This window comes from Homalodisca vitripennis, chromosome 1, assembly GCF_021130785.1.
Source record: "Homalodisca vitripennis isolate AUS2020 chromosome 1, UT_GWSS_2.1, whole genome shotgun sequence".
Taxonomy (NCBI): Eukaryota; Metazoa; Arthropoda; class Insecta; order Hemiptera; family Cicadellidae; genus Homalodisca; species Homalodisca vitripennis.
In genome coordinates this window covers 192875598-192899174 of record NC_060207.1, presented here as the reverse complement: position 1 = coordinate 192899174, position 23577 = coordinate 192875598, and the positions used below count along the sequence as shown (strand labels likewise).

The following is a 23577-nucleotide window of genomic DNA, read 5'->3' as shown; positions in this document are numbered from 1 at the left end:
TCCTTTAGATTCTTTTATTTGTCTTTTTTTATCATAAATTTCAGTATACATTAAAGACCATTAAAACACTCAAATGTACTTGACAACATTCGCATGCAATGCTTTCATTCTTGGCCGTAGATGATTTTAGAGTGACTTGTGTTAAATTGTTACATTGCATATGGAAGCATTTATATTATATCCAAAGTTAATAGAAATGGGCGTGTAGGATAAAAGTTTGTACAAAAAAGCACACAGACAATTTAATACTATTTTAATCAACGTTCCTTCATGTAATCTATAAGCCTAAGAGCCTCTCTTCGACCTGTCTCTAGGGCACCGTGGACAGTAGAGTAATAGTGGTTATGTGTAGCTTCTCCAGCAAACAGGATCACCTGCAAAACAGTTTAAGCTTGTAAACAGACATGATATGCATACAGGGTAATCCCTCAAACCCCTCCTACCACGGAAGCAGAGTGTTTAACACTAAAATCAATGAAATCTAAAAATGTGTCAACAAATTACTGTACATATCCTATTAATAGGATTACTAATTTTCTTAGTATTATAATAATATAATTATTTAGTTTATAAACATTAAACAATATAAAAGTATTAATGGGGCACAAAAATACGCACTAGTTTGTTATTTTAATCATCAGTATATACAATTTTTAAAATATTAACAGTTTTTTTTATCCAAAAAAATTGCAACATTGTTCAAAAGCTCAACAAAAGGTTAAGAGCACTTGCTGCTCAATGTTTATACACAACTATATGAAATTAGTGACCCCTGTATAATGACAAGTTTCTGATCACTCAAGGCCCCTCAGGACGGGGCTTAAGTGATAATAAAGTTAAGGGAAATTACACTTAAATATACATAGATAATTTATTATTTCAATTGAAACGGAACTCTATGCAGTCAAGGACAGTTTTGTAAGTTAAAAGTTACTAAAAATACTAATAACTAATATTTATAAGCAAATAACTAAAAATATATTAACTAAACACGATAATGCCTAGTAAAAATTATGTTATCAGACATTATTTTATTCTTTTCTTTTGCGACTACCTGGATAAAAATAAGAATATATTTAACACCAAAAGGTGATTCCACTTGGCCATCTAAAATTTTCACAGTCTATAATGGGATGGGTATTAAATTATATTTATGTGATAACAAAATATAAATATTTTCACGGAACGCAGAGTTGTCAGACATTTGTTCTTAAATAGTAGGATTAAACCTACTTCCAGTTTTCAAATTGTTAATAGGCCTCACACATTTATTCCCATAAGCTTGGATATAATTGAAAAGATTTTTCAGTATAGTTATGATTGCTAACTTACTGGTTTATCGTTCTCATCTCTGACTGGTAGTGCGAGGTCACTGTTTGAGAGATTTTGGCTGTCACTCGCGACTGTGCGGTAGCTGAAGGCTCCCAGGGTGTTTGGGTCGCTGGCCCAGTCGGTTCTGAAAAATAAACACTTAAAACACTGATCCAGTTACAAGTTTTTTTTTGTGCTAATAGTTATGTATCGAAATGTATTTAAATATATAAACACAAACTTTATAATGGAAACTGAAACACTAATAAACGACTTCCATCAGTGATGAAATGGTTCAATAATATTCACTAATCATTTACGGAAATTAAAGTGAGCCAGTAATTTTTGTACTTGAAGTGTATGACAGAATGATCAAAGGCCGTTTGAGCGAAATGGTTCTCAATAAAAAATATCGTTAATTATATATTAAAAATATATTAATTGTATTGCGATTTTAAATGCAATTTTAACGCAGTTTGTAAGGAGGACATGTCAACAATAGCCTGAGATAAAATGTAAAAATTTCAATTAGTATGTAATGAATTTTATAGAAACAGAGAAATAACATAAAGTAATTTAATTTAAGTAATTTTAAGGAAATACATTAGTGTATGGTTCTACACAAGACATTAAAAAAACTTTATCATGGGAGTTGAATTAGGGGAAAATATTTTTTTATTCAGCCAATCAGAAGTATATTAGATAAGTGAATTTTATTGCCTATAACAATTTTCTAGTATATACTTTTACAATGAAATCCAGACCATTCCTCTTAAGAGATTTCATAACAGTAAAATTTAAAAGAACGTGTGCATTGTAAAATGCATAGCATGTAGAATGGATGGATTATACTCCGAAAGTTTTGTGCACGTTCACGCTTTTGATGTAGGGTTAACGCAATTGTAAATTTATAATCAATACTTGAATATGTGTTATTTTTACATAATAATCAGCTGTGCTTTGCAAAGCCTATTATTCCAGTGCTGGAATATGTTTTATTTTTGTCTGACTGTTCACAAGATACCTCGAGAACGAACTAACCTGCACAATTTAAATGTTGCAGGAAGTTTGATTTCTTTATGAGAAACATTACGTTCAATAATGGTGCTTGTCATTCCATGGAATGTTATTGAGGGTACCGAGCCATTTTACATTGGTATTACGAGTAACCAAGATGGCAACAGGAAAAACAGAATAAATTAATTTGTAAAACCAATCTAATTACTATGATATAAGATTTTAACATATGACATGTTAACACATCTAGCTTAACTAACTAGGGTAGTAAAACACATACAAATCATCATTCGGTGGCTTCATTAAATGGACTTTATTATATAAACACTGCTATAAAACGTAACTTAATGAATACAAATTTAAATGCAGCATGTAGAAAAATATCTTTGAGAAATGTTTTATTTGAAGACTTGAAATTCTGAATGAAACTTCAGTTCTATATAGACAAGAATAAGTTCTATGCATGTCCAACCATGGAATTCGGTTAAGCTTCATTGAAATCAAATTTACTTAGTAGGCTGAAAGAATTTTCTTTTACCAGAGGAATGTAAACTCTATTTTCTTCCCGATTGACTGTCTTTATACCTGTCTTGTACGGTATCTCGAGAATGCAATGAGATATAGTAGACTTGTTAATGTTGCATGAAACCTTAGCGAAGCCTGTTGCACTAGACAATTACTAAATATTTCTCAAATAAAGTTTACTCAAGTTCTGGGTGCTAACCTTAATACTGCTTCTGGTCGAGGTATGGTGTATTTACTGCCAACAAGTGTATTTAGAAGTTCAAGCACGCCGTCGCTGACTTCTTCCTCGGTCTTCTCTCCTAACATCCGACAAGCCTGACCATGAAACCAGGCGCACAGCATTCGGTCATGGTTTAACACTGGGTAGAAGCCTGTCGTGTACACTGACCATGATCCCTTAAAATCATCAATAAGGTCAGTTGAAAAGAATAATTAATACAATTGAAAATACTTTAAGCGTTTCAATATATAATAGGTTTACAAAATTACAAATTATTTTAATTATTCAATTTTAACCTACATTTCCAAAATAAGGGAAAGCCAATTCTTAGCCAAGAAAGTAACTCATAAGCTTCATATGTAATTAACGCAATTAAATATATGTGTTAAGATACCAAATATGCATTTATAATATTCATATTCAACCAGAATGATATTTCATGTTTTCTTATGCGATTCTGGCTATTGACTGACTATAAAAACATGACTGAAAAAAAAAAACAGAAAGCCTGCGCCCCGAACAACTAAAATAAAAAAATATGTTTCCTCAGACATGTTGAAAACTGTACACCTAAAATGAGGAATAACGATGTCGATATTATGAGTGAATAAATATGAATAATCGAAGCTTTTCTGATATTTTGCTTTAAATACAAATTCACCAACGAGAAATAAAGAGAAACAAGAATAAAGATGTATGGATTATCACAATGTATTATTGGCCAGTATGGCCAAATGTATCTATATCGTACTCTAAATTAGCTACGACTGTTTTGATAATAAATGCATAGGGCTATTTAAAATTACTTTATGGAATTGTTTTTGTTGCAGGCAATAGTTTTATCGACTTTCTTTGGTCCAAAAAGTCTCGATTAGTTAAAATTTGGTATCAATGATAGTTAATGTAAATTTACTTTTACCATTGAATATAATATACCCTCCGTATAAATAATCAAGGCTATAGCTTAATAAATGATTAGTTTGTATGTATATATGTAATACTTACTTGAGCTGATTTAGATTTGAAGTCCAGGAGCTCTTTGTTTGAAAATAAAGGCAGTATAGAAGAGAAATTGCTAGGCCACCATCTGTTTGGGAACAGAATAAACACTTTCCCAATACAACCGAATCCAAAGGACTGTAAGTAAAACACATCTATATTAGCATACAGATTTATAATGATAACACTGTTTTCTTAATGTACTTGTTTGAATAATCCTTTTTTATTGCAATTTAGACTATATTTTAACATTAAGAATAGCTTCAAAGAAGTTTAACTTTAAATCTATATGAAAAGTTTAAATAGTTAACCTATACTACAATATGAAAATAATTTATTGTCATTTATTTATGTAGAAAAGTTTCTATAGTCTTTCACTTATTAAAAAAATTTATTTCTAAATTTTTCTTCTTATAAAGAATTTATGAATAATTAATAATCAAAAGTAATTGCATATTCACAAAAAATCCTGGTCCAAAACTTCAATCAATTAAAAACGTCAGTCTATTCTTATTTAATATTTTTTAATGTTATATTTGTGTACTGCAATTAAATTACGTATTGCAATTACGCCCACATTTATTTAAATCGCACATTTAACGCTTACATTACAGAAACTGTGCTCAGTGTACCCGAATTTATGTTTTGTGCCAAAATTTCTTAGAAGTTAAATGGCTGAATCAATAAAATACTTTGAAACTAGTAAAAGCTATCTTTTGTTAAATAACGCATTAAAAAACAACAGCATATTATAAGGATTAATAAGAGCTATAGTTGTTGCCTAGTCATTTTGGTATTAGTATGATAGTCAAATCTCTTTGTTAAAATTCAGCTCTCTTGCTTTGAAAAGTTCAGATTTTTACTAGTATTGATTAATATTTTCAATGCAATATTCTACAATACAACAATTTAGCTTTTATAACCTTAACATGTCAAAAAAAACTTTTTCGATGAACAAAGGTTATTCTCTTGATAGTACTGAAAGTCATAGTAATAGCCTTCTAATTGTAACATATAATAATGCCATTCATTGTTTAAACGTCAAATTTTTCTGACTGCACTTTATATTAGACCTCTTTTAGTAATAAGAACATAGGTTAAGGTGTATTAATGAGTGATAAATATTAAAGTCACTTTAATTTGAACAAACAATAAATGCATTCATTTCGCGTGTAACTATTATATTTGGTTGCATAACAACACAACAACAATATAAGTCAGAAAAGCCGAAGAATTTTTGAAATCTCGAAAAGGATGATATTAATGCCGGGAGCTCTGCTCCATTAAACTTTTAATAATACTGTTTTTAATTTACTAGGAGAAATTTCTACATCCGAATATTTACTTGTTATTGCCTGCTCCGCACAGCACACACCTCTTGTCATTTTATGAGTATAAAAAACTATATAAAAATGCTGTCCACTCTTTTATAAATAATACTCCATTCATATTTATAGGATTACAATATATTTTACACTAATTAACAATTTACCAGCACTCCCTCGAGCACGCTTTGTTAATTTTCAAATACTTTATTCACAAATTCATTAAATTATATTTCAAAAGTGCATGTAGTAACATAAGTAGTATCCTTTATTACAACTTTAAATATTACTAATCACACCAATACTGCTTTTGACTTAAAAATTAAATACAGTACATTTAGCTTGGTTTAGATAATTAATTTGCTGCGTTCATTATACTAAATTATTTTAAAACATTTTCCTTGCTATCCTTATTAAAGCATAATCTTTATCAGCTCCGATCCATTTGCTTGCGTGTGTTAAATGATCTCTATCCTTCCTTGTTAATTTAGGCAACAATGGGCGAAGTCTCTCCCCCTCTGCTATCCCCCCGCACTACCCTAAGTGACAAGGTTTGTCATTTCAAAGGTCACTTCAGTAGATAGATGGTTAGAGATAGGGTTTGAAACCACTTTTAAACCGTGTATGAGATGGTCAATCGACAATGGCACCCAAACAAGGAATGAACTGACAAATTTATGGGACACAACTTATGAAACAATTTATAACTCTGTCTCCTCCCACATTCAAAATTACGGTCCCTTATTCAAGTGTATCTTCCAGATTAATAGCCGATTCATTAATCTCATTAACTTAAACAAATCATTCCATTTATATTTAGGTTATCAATTTCCGTGTATTTTCAAAACCCATTATAGTTGAATAAATGTGTCTCCTAATTATTAAAACATATGCAACTTGTTAAATTTATAATGATCTGTTTTTTAACCCTCGGTTATCCAAATAAGTGTTACGTGTTCAATAGGAATATGTTAAAAATAGTTTGAAAAGTTTTATTTCACGTTTATTAAAAACACAAAACTATCACCAAATTTATCTTACCTATTAATTCTTGTTACTATAATTTAATCTGTATTATAATAGTTAAAGTTCTTTACAGTAAATTATTTATCCTGGACGGAATGTAATTACATCGTAACTATATTTAGAACAAAGAATTTGATTGTATTTTATTTAATACACATTTTTATTATACAGGTACTAATCAAGAAATAATACACACATTGCTAAATTGTTCATTCCTCGAGTACGGAAGTAAAGTGAATGCAGGATCAGTCTTTCTGTATTTGTTGGCAGTTGTTCTCTCAGTATAAGAGGAAAACACACACACACACACACACACACACACACACACACACACACACACACACACACACACACATATATATATATATATATATATATATATATATATATATATATATATATATATATATCCCGTAAGAAGGGATAGAGGTCATTTGACCTTGGAAGGAGGGAAGGCTTGTTCTGTTATAACCTCTTCCTGGCAAGGTCGGTACTTCCTCATATTTAGGCTTGAATAATCCTTTAACATTAAATGATCTTTATCCACTCCAACAGTCATCCTCTGCAGTAAACTAGAGCTATGGAAAGTGACACTTTGGTTTTTACTGTACCAGACATCTGTTCTACTTGAACGTATAAACCGGTCAGAAAAGAACCTTCCTGGTGTCTTCTCTAATTTACAACCTCCTATTTTTACAGTTAAATATATCCTGGTAAAACAATTCTTATATTTTAACTAAGAATTGTTTTCAGAGCTTTTTTGAAACAATCCTTAACAAAATTGTTAACGAAATAATAAACTACAATGATAAACTACAACTTGTATACAGAATAACCCAATATACTCATTCAATAAATTAGTTGAAATACATAAATATTTAAAGATTACAAATTAGGTACTCTAATTAGAGAGAACAGTTTTGCAAACATCTATAAGCTCTAACTAGGGAGTCATTGGAAAATAGGTTCCCGACGAATACACTCCATTCCATGACGCTGGACTAGGGCCAGAAGCTAGGTACTCCAACAATGTTTAGATATCATCATCATAAATTCGGGAAATCATGATATTGGACACCATCTTTCGGCATGGGCCGTGTTCGGAAGCTAATAAACAACGAAAAACACGTGTATAAATTTTTATAAATGAAGTGAACTATACATTTCATGTCTCTCTGCAATCATGTCCCTTGCTGTAAACAAAGTAAACCTCTGAATCGTTTTGGATACATGCCCTTCTCGGCCTGTTATTTAGTTTAATCTCCAATGCTCTATAGGATTTGTCTTCATATTGATAAAGCACACTTTTTACGACTTTTTGAAGACCTGGACCTATCTGAACTGTGAATATGAGAATGTCAAATATGTTGTGTCTACTCAGCTCTTAAGACAAACTGGTCTCCGATATTTCAGTTCCAAGCGGTCACACATTCCGCATATTGACTTTCTTTTTATCAAGATATTTAGATATTTTATATCTTTATATGTAGTGCTATGCATTTTCTGAACTGTATTATTTTCTAAACCTACCTACTTCTCTTGCACTAAGAATTTAATCAGGTCTATTTAGAAATATCTGAACCACAGCACTTAACGATTAATATTTCCAGAAAATGCAAGTTATTCAATAAGCTTTTACCAGCATAGGTCTAGATCATATCTGGTTCTCAATCATCTACATTTTCGATGATCTTTGATCATCAACAAAGAATTCCTCCACCAATTATTCTATGTATTTTTGTACTGATATGACTATTAGTATTATCCTATTTAAATGATTTTATCCTGATCATGATTTGTGGAAAGGCTGATTTCTTATAAAAGCCATCTTCACATACCTATGGATCACATAACCTGTTAGTTCTCACCATTCTGTTACTTTTATGCCGAGATGTATCTTGTTGACCGATGTACGTACCTCAATAGCTGCGGTCTTGTATTCTGGTAGAGGAGGATTAAACATGTCAACTGCGTGTTTCTTGAGCACTCCGAGAGAGACAGAGACGATCACGTGATCAGCGAGGTAGGTGCTGCCATCTGCACACGTCACTTCTACGTCACTCCCTCTGCGCTCTACCCTTGTTACTTGCTTGTTAAGAATTATCTTTTTCATGACTGGTAACTCCTCGGCTCGGTTTGGTTTCTTTTTCTGCAAGAGTATTGCCCTTATTACTACATAGTAGCTGCAAATAAATATATTAAATATTCCAATTCTTTGAAACGCACTATGGCACTTTAGAGTACATAAATAATTATTTTAACTGTATTGGATAGTTTCAATAAAATGATAGTTGACAGAATCAATTTATATACTGGCTAAACTAATATTTCACTTTTCATCACACTGTATCAAAAGTACGTTTCTAAAATGTGAATAAAAACATTTAATTTTTTCATATTCCAGTGTGTTTTTGCAGTTTTTCTAGTAACATGTTAACCTATGCATTCAAATATGTGTAATTTGCAATTTTTTGCTATTTCATAAAATGTAAAGGCTTCTCTGTAAAGAGCTACTGATGTTAATATTCGAGTAATCTATTTTCTTCTAGTATATGAAAATTGTTCCTAAATTATAAAGGCTTCTCTGTAAAGAGCTATTGATGTTAATATTTGAGTAACCTATTTTCTTCTAGTATACGAAAATTGTTCCTAAATGATAAAGGCTTCTCTGTAAGAGTTACTGATGTTAATATTCCAGTAATCTATTTTCTTCTAGTATACGAAAATTGTTCCTAAATGATAAAGGCTTCTCTGTAAAGAGCTATTTATGTTAATGTTTGAGTAACCTATTTTCTTCTAGTATACGAAAATTGTTCCTAAATGATAAAGGCTTCTCTGTAAGAGTTACTGATGTTAATATTCCAGTAATCTATTTTCTTCTAGTATACGAAAATTGTTCCTAAATGATAAAGGCTTCTCTGTAAGAGTTACTGATGTTAATATTCCAGTAATCTATTTTCTTCTAGTATACGAAAATTGTTCCTAAATGATAAAGGCTTCTCTGTAAAGAGCTATTGATGTTAATATTTGAGTAACCTATTTTCTTCTAGTATACGAAAATTGTTCCTAAATGATAAAGGCTTCTCTGTAAAGAGCTATTGATGTTAATATTCGAGTAACCTATTTTCTTCTAGTATACGAAAATTGTTCCTAAATGATAAAGGCTTCTCTGTAAAGAGCTATTGATGTTAATATTCGAGTAACCTATTTTCTTCTAGTATACGAAAATTGTTCCTAAATGATAAAGGCTTCTCTGTAAAGAGCTATTGATGTTAATATTCGAGTAATCTATTTTCTTCTAGTATACAAAAATTGTTTCAATACTGCATGAAGTACAAAAACAGTGAAATATTAATTTGTTGACCTCATATAGCAAATCATTAACATGTATTTTTTGATAAACCTGAAATTAGCCGAACTTTGAACATATTTATCTATATTTACAGAGTCGTTATCTTTTATTGGATATTTAGGTTACATTCGTAGTAGGAAATATAGTTAAACGGTGACTTGAACACTTCTTAATAGGTACTTGTTAAATGTAGATTGCTTTAATTTACTACCTAACATACATTTGTTTAAAGGCAGAGAGTTTATGAAAGGACCATGTTGCCCTGATAAAAAAGTTATTCTTCAACCTTTTGGTGAGTGAAATGAAAGGAGTGAGTCACCAAAAATAACTTCAAAGGAGTAAGTGAAATAAAATTAGAGTTTTTGTTATGGCTTTTTTAATTACTTATAAAAACACTACTATTAAGGTTAATTTCTAAATGATAATATTGTACATTATTCTTGGAGGTGATTTAGTGTGCGTCATTTTTATAATAAGTAACAAATTACATAATGACATTAACAGGAAGAACACACATACGAGCTATCATTCCAGTGGCTGTGTGCATGAACATATAGGTCTTTGGAGTTTCCTTTCGCGACTTGAACTATAGCATGCAGCGGAGGGGAAAGCATCGGAAAGGTGGTTTTTAGTGTCTATGTGGGCTTCTAGCAGTACTATTATTAAGGTTATTTAATAGAATTGTTATAATTAATAATTGCAAATAGCATAAACTGTATTGCTTAAATCTTGGGATTTTAAAGTAATATAAAGCCACGTTATCTGACGATGGTTCTCATTTGGGAACAAACGCCATATGCTTATTGTAATTATTTGGGATCTTTTGGAATACTCTTCAACAGGTTACAGTACAAAATTTTCATCACATTTATTGCAATCCTGGTAATTACTTATCTTACATATTAGTTTTATGGAATCTCACATCTAAATCATTTCTACGGGATTTGAGTGAAAATTATTGCTATGCAATAAACTAGGTTCATTCTACAACATAAATATAGAAATATTTAATCAGTATTAATAATAAAATAAATTTAGTAAAATTGTTTACCGAAATGAAATCAAAGAGTGTTTTGTAACCACCAGCCCCATTTTTCCACTTGAGAGTTTGGTCGCCTTTACACTCTTTCCACTGAGAGTAACCCCAAGCGCCGAGGTCTGAGAGGTCATCTGCCCCTGTGTACGCCCCTTGCAGGAGGGGCGAGAAGTGGCGCAAGGCTTCTTTTGTGTGTGGACCGACGTTCAGCGACGTCAGAAGACTTTCAAACCTGCAATTAGTTGTGTTTGTTTTTTGACTATCGCGAAAAAAACACTAAATTTAGTAAGCCATATCCAAAATAAGATATGTATTATGGAAATGATGGTAATGAGGGTCCGTTATTTAAAGACCAAAAAGTGAAGAGAGCTTTACATATAAAAATTAAGCTATCCATAAAAATTATCTTCAAACACTGATGTAAGATGCAATAATTAATAGTACGAGTATGGAAAATATTCAAAACAACGTTAGGTCTAGGCTCTAAAATTTGTTGATATACATTCATTGTTATTACCCAAAACGGTAAGTTTTGAAGTATTTCCATTTCTTATGCTTTTATAAAAAGAGTGCCAATTAAGTCGAAACCCGGCATCCAACCTGTCGAAACAATACAGATAACCGTATACCAATCAATATAACCATACATCAATATTATAATAAAATATTAAAATTTTCATGCTAATTCCTATTCTTTATAACATCAGGAGGACGTAGCTCAATTAAAGTCTTGAAAATCTGACATGCAACCAATTCTACTTAGGTGATCCTATAGAGAAGTTCGGCTTGCGTCATTCTACTAACAAAGCCCTTTAATTTGATGTGCCACTCAAACTATGCTACATTTAAGATTTTCACGAAACCCGTGAGGAACGTCACTCTGATGTAACAAAAAAAACGGAACGTCGTTTTTGTACTATGAACAACTCAAGTAGTATATTATTCTTATCTGTAATCGTTCTACAGTTGATAGACCTGTTCCAAACATAATCGACATTGTATATGCATGTTTTATATATATATATATATATATATATATATATATATATATATTTGTATTATACAAAATTTTAACATCAGTACAGAAGCAACATTCAAAATAGATTACAATACACAGTTGGTTTCAATATTCCCGTAATTTACTACTTGATGTAACTACTGAACTGTAATCACTTTACTAAACACCAGTTTCAAACTGAGTTAATGGGGTTTAAGAGATATCCAGTTGAATACTGAGCCCTTTATATATATATATATATATATATATATATATATATATATATATATATATATATAGGTAGCACATTCACCCGGCAAGTGAGAGATCCGGGTTCGACTCCCGGCGGAGCAAGTACTTTTTGTGATTAAATGTTTATTTAAATTAAATAAGGCTATTGCCATTTATACAATTTAATGTGTATATATATATATATATATATATTTATACTGTATATACGTGTGTGTGTGTTATGGACACCACATTATAGGGTTATCCACAATAGTCGACAGGTGCATATTTATTTGTTTTGTTTATTATTTAGTTAGAGGTTAATGTTCACACTGAAGATGGTTTATACGGAAACACGTGTCTAAAATAAAAGAATTTTAAAAGGGTTTTAGTTTACGATTTATTATTATAATATATATATATATATATATATATATATATATATATATTATATATATATATATTGTATATCTTATATTCAGGATGAATTAATCTTAAACGTTATTGTAAATGGTTTAAGATTCAAACACTTACTAAAGTCCTTGTTTGTCAGTAACTTCCAGCAAGCTACTTTGTTTGTATTTTAGCACAAAAAGAAATTTATGAGAGAAACCTCGAGAGAAACCCATTGAGAAAGTTTTAAAACTGGAAAGAAACGAACGAACCGCGGGGAGTGTAAACTTTTTGGGTTCAAACTTACAATATTGATTAATATCACACTGCACCGTGTCATGTAAGGAGATTGAAAAACTTTCTCTCGTTACTTCTAGATGTGTCGAATATATTCTTGTTCTTAGACGACAGTTTTGGATTTACCTTGGAAAGTAATAATCAGCTACTGATCCCTCAAAGTGTTGTATGTCTTCATCATAAAATATCTGTCGGGCTCGATACAGCAGGTATACGATCTCTGTGGCATTGAAGGAGCTGTCAGAAGGGCTTGCGTAGAGGAAATTTGTCAGGTCTCACCACAGGCAAGTAAGAAGTCAAGAGGTTGTGAGTACCGATGAGCTCATACACAGCGTTATCAACCTCACCATGACAGAACTCAGCGCCTTCGTCTAAAGTTACACCTCCTGAAAAAAATATAATAAAAGTACAGTATTTAGAATTTAGGTCTATATAAAATAAAATGTTTAGTATAGAATAAAAATATGATGTGATATAAATGTGTTGTCGATTTATTTTAACACGTTGTACCCCAAGGGTCAGTACTAGGTTAAATTTTGTTTTTAATATACATAAATGGTCTTTGTAATGGTAATTTGACATTATTCGCAGATTTATACCACATTATGTTATAGAGGAAGAAACTGGATACACGTACTAAACGAAATAATTATGAACCTAAAGTAATTCAATGGTGGTAAATAAATAATGATATGATACTAAACCAATAACAAAATATATAAATCTCAGTTGGAGAAAAGAATGGGATTGTAAGGAACTTATTTTATAATTTTGCTGATTTTTGTGTCATAATATGCTGGAATGCAAACTTGGGTGTGCTATTGTTGAAAATACCTCTTGTTGAAAATATTAATTAATTGGTGGTGATTTAGCACCAATAAACACACACAAAAGGTGCACAATACAAAATTGAAATATAAATTAAACAATCTATTAAGATATTTTTATTTCTAGGATAATTTTGTAAAAATTAAACTCTACGAATTCTTTATTTTGCGTTAGTTCAGTAAAAAATCGAAGTATTTATTATTTCCTTGATCTAATTTTACTCGTTAAAAAATCAATCGTTCACTCATCACTCATTCTCCAGCTTATTGATATCTTAGAAGACATGTGAAGGAAACAGGATTTTTAGTCACACTCTTCTCACTCTTAGAAGACAATTTGGTACACGTATTTCGCGAATTAATCCTTTAATATAAAAACTAAAGGATTTTCATGCAGACAAGACACCTTTTTCATAGGTGTTAAAATAAGAATGCCACTCCTACAACACTTAAATTTTGTTCTTGATGACAATGAAAGATTGCATTTTTCACTCAGTGTCTTATACTCTCAAAAAGTAAATAAAAGAATTATCATAAAGATCAACCACCCATAGGGCCTTGAGATCTCATTGTGGCCTAAAATAGTTCGTGTTAATAATATTGTTGGATATACTCACTTTAATATTATGGAATATTGCAGACAGATTTTTTTATTGAATTGGTAACTAACAAAAGCTGTCTTACTTCCCGACGTCACTGCCCCAAAAAATTGCTTTTTAAACTTAAAGTCCAATTGCATTACCCTAAAATCGATCAGGAGATTGAATACCTTCCAATGATCATAATTTATTCTTAGGAGTATTTATTGTACTTCACGAAGGATAAGCCTATGACGCATCAGTTATATGAAAAGTTGCGTGCAAATCGGTGGGTTAATGACTTTGAACCTTATGTGATTTCATTGTTTCGTATTAGTACTGAATGTATGTATGTTTTGTAAATATAAAAACCCGCAAATTAAAGTTTTTAACTCTTCAGGTTGGGTAAAAAAAGTAATTCAGCGAGTTAGTTTATAGTTAAGATAATCTATTATATGATTTTAATGAATTGCTGTATACGATATTTTAATTTAAATCAGCTAACTCACTCTGTAAGGGCAGCTCTGCATGAATGAAGCGTTGAATTCCAACGTAGTGGAATATTTTACGATATTTTCCTAGGGGCAGGGCACTGACTCACCATTGTGTGTTATCATCCGACCTTGGCCTTCTGCTGATTGTAAATGATTGTCCAAACACTTATATTTGAGTAAAATGGGTTAGACACACATGTGGTATTTACTTGAAGTATTACTAAGCAAAGGTAAATATGCATTAATACGCAGCAGGAATCCCAGTCGTAAACAATCTTGAAAACCACAGACTGGTCAAATATTTAATGGATACGGTACTTTAGTCTGCGAGTTTAGTCATGCGCGCTGCCTTCATCTGAGAATGATTTCTGAGAAAAACGTCAAAACATGGTAAAACATGTTGGCATGATTTTATCAGGCTGTACAAACTCTTCGGCGTCAATGAGTAATTTCGTTATGAAGCCTAAGTGGTTGTACATAATATGGTGTCATAACATTACTGACATACGAACCCAATAAAACGTGGAAGATCTTACAGACTGATTGATTTGAGTCATTCTCGGAACATTGGCGTAATTCTGAGAAATTATTTTGCGTCAGTGAGTACTTCGGTGCCACTGAAGTGTTTATTGTTCTTCCCTGTACGGACATATATTTCATCCATTACCTTCAGAGACCTGAGGAACTTGTCAACATCTCCCAGGCCCTGTACAGACAGCATCATGCTATAGTATGGGTTTTATTATATACTGAGGATTATGTCACCGTTATTAAGCGATAATAGGTGGATTTTACTTAACTAACAAATAGCAAAGATAATTTGTTGCATTTGACTTGTTTAAGTACATTACGGTACAATTAACGCTCTTTCCTTTTTACTCTACTACGAAGAAATTATATAAATTCCATATAAAACAACTACGCTTAGCATTAAACATAAAATCATACCAGTTAGTTTCCACAAGAGTTTAAATGTTAAATTCGCTTTGTGTATTGAACCTATGATAGCACTTCCGTAATTATAACACTAAAGGTATTTCAATTTTTAACACTGGATAAGACGCTATATTTTTACCAAGAGTATACAAAAAGGTAACGATAATTACAAACTTAATTTTTATACTGACTGAGCTTTTATTAAGTCTACTGTGTAACAACTTTATATTACCTTTACTGTATATATTGGTGTATATATTACTTCATATTAATATAAACTATGTGTAAGCTATTTGTTATATTTTATAAAAATATTCTTAGATAGCCGAAAATAGAAAACCCTAGGACTCTTCAACTAGGAACACATAAATAAAAAAGTAATACAAAAATGGTATAACAAGAACAATAATTAAGTGTTACTATTAGTAAGTTATTAATGTTTTTGTTAGAGGTACTATGCCAAAAATACACAGAAGTTCTATCGATTTTTATTTTAAATTTACTTCATATTCTGAAACATGCAACAGCCTAGTTCAAACAAATTTGTAGTACTAACCAAACTCGACTGTATGTATCCTGCCGCCAATCCTGTCTGCAGCCTCCAGCACGACCAGATCAGTCACATTGTGCTCCAGGAGGGTGGCCGCTGCTGTGAACCCTGACACTCCAGCCCCCACTATCACCACTCGGTGCCTGAAAGCAAACTCATGCAATTTTAAATAATTAAATTACACATTACTTGAAATATTCATCAAATAAGGCCTTTTTGGTCGCAGGAAAAATAAACACATTTTATTAGCACATTTATTTTGCTTCAAATCTATTTCACTTCTCTAAATAATAGCCGTTCACTTTCATCTCTCGTACCACTGCACCCGCTTCTTTAACCCCTCTTCAAAGAAGCTTATCGCCTAAGAGTTGAACCAGTTGAAAGAGTTGAACGCCGTTCTTCAGTTCCTCGTCGTATACCCTTCAAAACGTATTCCCCCCGAGCCACCGTTTCAAGTTCAAGAAGGGGACGGAGTCGCTATGTGCAAGGTCAGGACTGTACGGTGGGTGCTCAAAGAGTTTCCAACGAAAGTCTTGAATTTTTCCTGTTTTGGAAAAAATGTGAGGAAGAGCGAGCGTTATCAGAGATACGTCAGATGCAGTTTCTCGCATAGTTTGTTCTGGTTGACACGTCTCAATTTGTTCAGCGTTTCGCAGTAAGCGTCGTCTGTAATTAATTGTCTCACGTTCCATATAATCTTCAAAAAACACCCTTTATGTTCCAAACAACGGGAGCGATCAATGTTTTTCTTGTGTACTGATTTTGGTTTAAATTTTCGTAAAGATGAGTGTCACCACTGCATCGGGTGCTGTTTTTTTTCTGAATTGATGTAGAACATCCGCGTCTCGTCCCAGGTAACAATGCGAGAAAACAGACCCTCTCCGAATTTTTGGTGATGGCCTAAAAACTGTCGTCCACTGGATATTCCTTGTTCTTTATATAGTGGACAGTCAGCAGTCTCGGTACCTACCTTGCACACAATTTGTGGTATCCGAGGTTTTCCATGCCAATATTGCAGACAGTGTTGCGTCAAAGTTCAGGAAATTGTCCAGCAATTAATTAATTCAGCAGGAAATTAATCGTCATTTGCCGGTCGGATCGCAGTTTTTGGTCCACTTGCGAAACGATTTCATCCGTCAGGATATTGGGCCTTGCCACCCCGCTCTTCGTCATGTAGATTTGTCAGTCCTTTTTTTAAATCACGGCAACAAAAAGTTATATCTAACCTTTCATTTACTCATAACTGTGCCTCCATAATTCGCGATTAATTTCAGCAGCTAAAGGTCCTTTCCAAACAAGAATAACTTTACAGCTGGTGGGTTCCATAATATTTATTATGGCGAACATTGTTATTTACATTCACAGACAAGCAGACGACTTCTGGAACAAAAAAAAATGCTGCTATAACTTAACTATGAATCATTAGATGCTGCTGCGGGGGGAAAAAAACCATTTTTTCAAAGTGCTAATATTTAAATAAAAGCAAATGGCCCTTACTTTATGGAAATGCCTCATATATAACCATTTTATATTTCTTAATACATTATAGATCTATTAATGGAAGCTTTGAGTAAAGAATGCCTATGTACCACATTTGGTCTGAATATGTGGATGTTGATTTTAGCTCAATTTCACCTTCCTTTTAGTACATCTGTCGCTTTCTCAGACTCGGAGCTAAACTCAATACAAATTAATTTACCCATTTCCCACCATAGCTACATTATGTGTAGAAAACTTGGTTGCTCCACCGTGCTTAGAGATCATGTCTAAAGTATCTTTGTGCACTCAATTTTGTAACCTCATCAATGAGAATCCATCATCCTCTAGAGTAAACTATATTTTTTAGTCTGGGATGTCGAAACCATGTCAAACGTTAATTTTTAAACACGCAAGAATAATTATTATTTTAATTTACCTGAGAATTCTATAACTCTTTCTCTTTGGTACAATAATGCATATAATAACTTACATATGACTATTCCTTTTAAAAACTTTTAATGGCGACTGTGTTGAAACATTAAGAATTGAACAACGTGAACGATTGAAAGTTATTTATAATTACCTAATATTTCTAAAAAAGTGTTTGTTGTATTAATTATTGTGTTGTGTCTATATTAGGAATGACGTAAGTAAAGATTTTTGCAGAATTCGAATGGCCGGTATCTTGAAAAATATTATTGGTTAACGGACTCAACCCGCTATGTGAAAGTACTACCGTTTTACCAAGTTTATTCTGGATATTTTAAAAATTAAGGTAGTTATCGTATTGGCAAGTTCGCCTTTTATTACACAAGCCCATATATGCATACATATGCACATATAAATTTTCAGTTTATGGCAATTTTTGTATTCTTGGATCATGATCGGAAAAAAATTTCAAAATTCTCTAAGAGATTCCGTCGTGAGGGCGATTTATATTAAATCTACCTAAAATGCTTCATGATATAGTCAAAACTCAGTATTACTATGTTCTTAAAGATTATATTTCTAATTCATATCCATCTGACTGTAATTAAGACCATTGGCTGATTGCCAAGTTGGTCCATTTACGTAATCCAAGTACACAGAAACATTTTTAAAGAGCGGTAGATCATGTCATTACATTTTACTACATTTATCATAGCTAAAATAAAAGCCGAACATCTACCAAATTAAAAATTAATTTAAAATCTACTTTAGCTAAGACAGTACAGGAAATATGTGACCGTACAACAATCGTTATAGTAATAAATAATTTATATTTTGAATAAATTAAATATTGAAAGATAACTAAAGAGACTTTTTACCAAAGATTCAGTTAGTATTTAAATAACAAATATTTGTTAAAACAAGCCGGAAATATCCCTTTGCTATTGAAAAAAGCCGAAGTAAATATGGCAGACAAAATGTTCAAAATCGTTAACCACAAGATGCATGCACTTATCATTACGTTATTTTTCATTCGCTTTAATGAAATAAATAAAAATAATCCAAATGTATTCTATAAAATCTTAAAATGCTATGTCTTACAGAACTTAAAATCTTGGGATCCAAAATACTTGAATGGGAACAATTATCACATATAACGGCAAATTAATTGTTTTCACTAATCGCAATAACATAAGTAAAATAATAACATCTTATGTACTATGCAAACCAAAAATTAAAATTTTAGAGGACTTAAAGTATATGTTAAAACACAATTTTACAAAAGAATGTTTTTTGTCAGATAAATAACATATTATATAAATATGTTCCATTAAGTAAAATAAAAAACTAATACTATACATGCAAGCAAAATAATCAATATTTTGGATCCCTAAATTTTTGTGAGAGATTTGGACATAGCCTAATAGTATAAATCAGATTTTTTCATTTAAGTATAAATGATTCCTCAAATAATGAAAATAAGAAAATTTCTTTTTAAAACCTAATAATATGTTAACTTGACTGATTTAATTCAGGCTGTTTTGAAAGAATTTTTTTCTTTTTTCATTTTTAGTTTCCTGCAGATTCTGGAAAATTATAACCCACGGTTAACTATAAACGGCAAGAAACTTTATCCACCGATAGTAATATAAAAGCGTATTTTATGACCTACTGTCATAAAAACTCAGAACAGCTATAATCTGAAGTAATGGTGATTACATGTCCGTAGACCATTAACTTTTATTTTTCACCATCTTTTGTAATGATGGTGACGCTTTTCTAATTGAGTTAGATAATAAGAATCTACAAATGAGACGGTAAAACATTACCAGGATAATTCCGTGAGATAGGTGCAAAGTCTACTTACCTGAGTGGTTCAGTCTGGCTTAGAGAAACTAACGATAGAAGCAACATCCATATAGACATGGCGGTGGTAGGTCATTGACTAACGACAGATCCAGGTTTGATAACCAATGGCCTGCTGACGCCTTTATCATCGGGCTTCTCTAGAACTAGGGCATCTTCATGGGCGTAGCTATGTGGGGTCTTTCCGGGGACCTCCCTCCAAACCTTATCAACAGATTACATGGTATTTAAAAGTTAATATATAAGTTTTATATTGCCATTAAAGTTTAGATTGCCTAAAAATTCCTAAAATAATTACGTTTAAGTAATGCAGTTTTGATTAATCTCCAATTTATTTAGTTGGAAAACGGAAAAAATACTAAAAACTATCTGTTGCACGCGGCTTCGAACACAATTTTCCGCTGAATAACTGGTATTTCAAAGTCGTATTCTTTGTAAAAGGAATACAAAATACCGTAAAGAAAAGTGATAGTGACTGAAAGATGATATTGAATTACTCAGCTGTTTCGAAAAGATTAGTCACTAAGGAACATATTACTTTTTTAGAGAAACATTGTGCATTATTATAAATTTAGACGATTATTAGTAATTGCATTAAATTTAAATATTTTCAATAACATACAGAGTGTCCCACAACAATCTGGACAAATATTTATCACATGATTGGTCAAGTCGAGATAAATACATTTCACACACTTTGAACTTGAGTCTCCGGTGCTTGGTTTTCAAACTGTATGTCTATAAATGTTTAAAAGTAATATCTTAAAAACTAATGCATTAAATCCTATCACATATGGGTTAAAGTTTTATAGTATTAATGCCATTTACTATAAAGAATATTATGATGTTATCTTTAATAATTTTAAAATGCGGCTATTACAACTCTTTAACTTGGAATATCATCAAAAACAGTAATTTCACTAAAGAAACTCAGGAATATTATGTTTTAGTGGATTTTATCACAAATCTAATGACGCCTACATTTCTTGAGTCCAATAATTGATAACCGATCTAGAGCACTATTACTATGACGAGATAGGATATATAATGAGGTTCTCAGCAAAAATACTTTGCCAAGATAAACTTTAGAGTATCTCACGCCTATTGTTGCTTTTTGTGTTTTATGATACAAAATAATGTAACTACATGTTTAAATAATCTAAGGATAGTTTGGAGTAAAATATGTTGAATTAATTTATTTTAAATATGTGTTGTTATACGATTCATTTCTCAACATATCACAACCACCATGATTTGTGTCAACTTCAATAACTCTAAAACATGTTCTTAAAAAAACTATACACAACACTAATCGCTAATGATAAGTGGTTTTTATTCCTGACAGGCGTGCTACAACGCTTTGTTATGATTTGTTTATTTTAACCTAGTTTGTAATTATGTATTAGGTTAGTTATTTACCTGAAGAAGAGATCAGATTGTAGATCTCGAAACGTAGTGTCACTGATTTTTTGTTTCACTAAACGATGGAAAATATCCGTAAAAATCCTGTTTCCTTCATTCATTACATGTACATCCGTAATAGAATAATCTATTTAAATTATAGCAGGTATTTTGGGAGATATACATATACGTGAGAAACGTGAAACATCAAAACAAAACATCAGAAGAAGTGTCAAAAATAATTCAATAGGGAATACAAGGTAGCGGATTCCTCTTATGAGTCACAGAGTAACACTGTCTATTTAAACTGTTGTTCGATTTCGAGATAATTAATAAGGAAATAAACTTTAAATCGAAACGTGATTATTTTAAATATTACGAATATTCGGTTATATGTACATCTGTAAGAGAAGAATCTATTTATATAAATTACAGCAGGCTTTTCCAATTAATCTTCCCAACACAAAGTGTCGTTGTAGTTTTATTGTTAGCAAGTAGTTTCCAACCAAAACAGGTGGTTGCGTAACATTTGATGTTGGTTCAAATCGAAAAAATTAGGTTTAATTTGTCTATTGATATGCGTGAAGCATTTATTCTTCTTTAATGGTTGAAACCATGCAACACATGAAAGCAGCATAGATGAATGTATCATTAAAGAGATTATCTGTGTATATAGTCTAGAGGCTCGAGTAAATATTTATACATATATTTGAATATGTATAACTGTGTATCTTGTGAATTTATATATTTGAAATTGTATTTATTTAGTAATTCATAGGTTTAATTTCAACTAAGAGCAACACGATATAATAGTTCTTTGATAAAAATTAGTATTGCGGTATCTAAATTTAGTAATAGTACTCCACAACTTTTAGCAACATAGCTACTGCTCATTACACAAGAAAAGGTAACTCTTCATTAGATTTAGTTGGTATGTTAATGGCTTTAGCCTAGTGCTTTGAAACTTTAAAGTCCAAAAAGATGGAAGATTTACGAAAAACATTCAGCCGTACAAACTAACAGAAGAAATACAACTCCTCAACTTATCCAGTGTTTGATAGTTTGCAATTACTTCACAAAACAGCGAGTTTCAGGATTAAATGATGATTTGCGAAGAGCAATTTACACTGCTTGTGCTGTAATTTACATGCAGGATACATGGTGCAGAACTAATTTGTATCGACTTTTAGATGAGAATAATTCGTTCTGAGCATGCATACGAGACAATATGTAAAGTAATATTCAGACGTTATATATTCGTACTATGTTATATGAGCCGATTTATTTAATGGAGATCCACAAGGATAGTCTGTTAATTAGTATAGAAAATAGTGCAAACTAGTAAAAAATGTTTTGTATATAATATATTAGTAAGCTTCTTCAAATAAAAGGATTCTTCCGATATAGACACATTTAATTAAGTGATAATTTTATTCATACATTCTGTAGTCTGTAGGTTAGATGCTGTTGAGAAATTAGAAATGGGTACAGCAATGATTATTTTACTATTAATTAAATATTTCGTGGACTTGTATTCCTAATTGAAACATTGAAGAATAACGAATATTCTACGTACAATGATAAGTAAAGTGGTATCGGAAAAAACGAAAATTAATATTTAGAAAAAAAGTGTTATCGAGAGATACTGCTGTATTAAGTATTAACTATGCATTTTTCCCCTTAGAGAGAAGTGTGACTGTAATCCTAATATTTATCAGAATTGTTTAATTTGCATTTTCTCAACGTTTCCTCTTCTTCTGTTTCATATAATGCTCAAAAGTAAGTTACCCGTAATGTCGAGTAGAATAAGGCTTAACAAGACAGTGGCCTGTCCTTAAAAATATGAAGGTTAAGTCTATCAGGTTACGTTCACAAATTGTGAGATACACATGTGCTACCAAAACCAAGCACAAAGAAGTGTAAAAAAATAAGTAAATATAGACTAAATGTTGGCGGATCCCCCTTGAGAACCACAAAACAAAACTGGCTGTAAATCTTTATTTTAAAGCCAAATTTTACTATAAAAATATCAAATGCTATATGGATAGATTAATAATAAACAAATATATTTTAACTTTAAATCAATACTGAGCCTCATTTGAAACAGTTGTTACGTTGTAGTACTCCGTTGATATATGTCATACAAATTAAAACAACCTTCTAAACGTTTACTAACTTAATATAATCTACTATTTCAAACAATCATAATTTTAGAAATATACGTGGTTTATATTAAATATAGGCTAAATGTCACTTAAATCACCATATATTTTGTGTTTTTTGTATAT

General features: G+C 31.4%; 1 protein-coding gene across 1 annotated transcript; it reads right to left on the bottom strand.

The window, feature by feature from the left end:
- Positions 1–229: 229 nt before the first annotated feature.
- Positions 230–20015, bottom strand: LOC124354413 (spermine oxidase-like). Its single transcript, XM_046804851.1, has 9 exons — positions 19890–20015; positions 16121–16257; positions 12974–13115; positions 10827–11043; positions 8342–8572; positions 4079–4210; positions 3053–3249; positions 1333–1456; positions 230–374 (listed from the first exon to the last, which is right to left on the bottom strand). The coding sequence occupies exons 1-9, from the start codon at positions 19946–19948 to the stop codon at positions 258–260; spliced, it is 1356 nt and encodes a 451-aa protein (XP_046660807.1). The 5' UTR covers positions 19949–20015; the 3' UTR covers positions 230–257.
- Between the last annotated feature and the right edge of the window lie 3562 nt (positions 20016–23577).

Coding starts and splice junctions, on each gene's coding strand:
- LOC124354413 (XM_046804851.1), bottom strand. CDS start 19,948: ATGTCTATATGGATGTTGCTTCTATCGTTAGTTTCTCTAAGCCAGACT. Junction 3,250..4,078: donor TCAAATCTAAATCAGCTCAA/GTAAGTATTACA, acceptor GATGATTTTAAG/GGATCATGGTCAGTGTACAC. Junction 1,457..3,052: donor CGACCAGAAGCAGTATTAAG/GTTAGCACCCAG, acceptor TTTATTTTTCAG/AACCGACTGGGCCAGCGACC.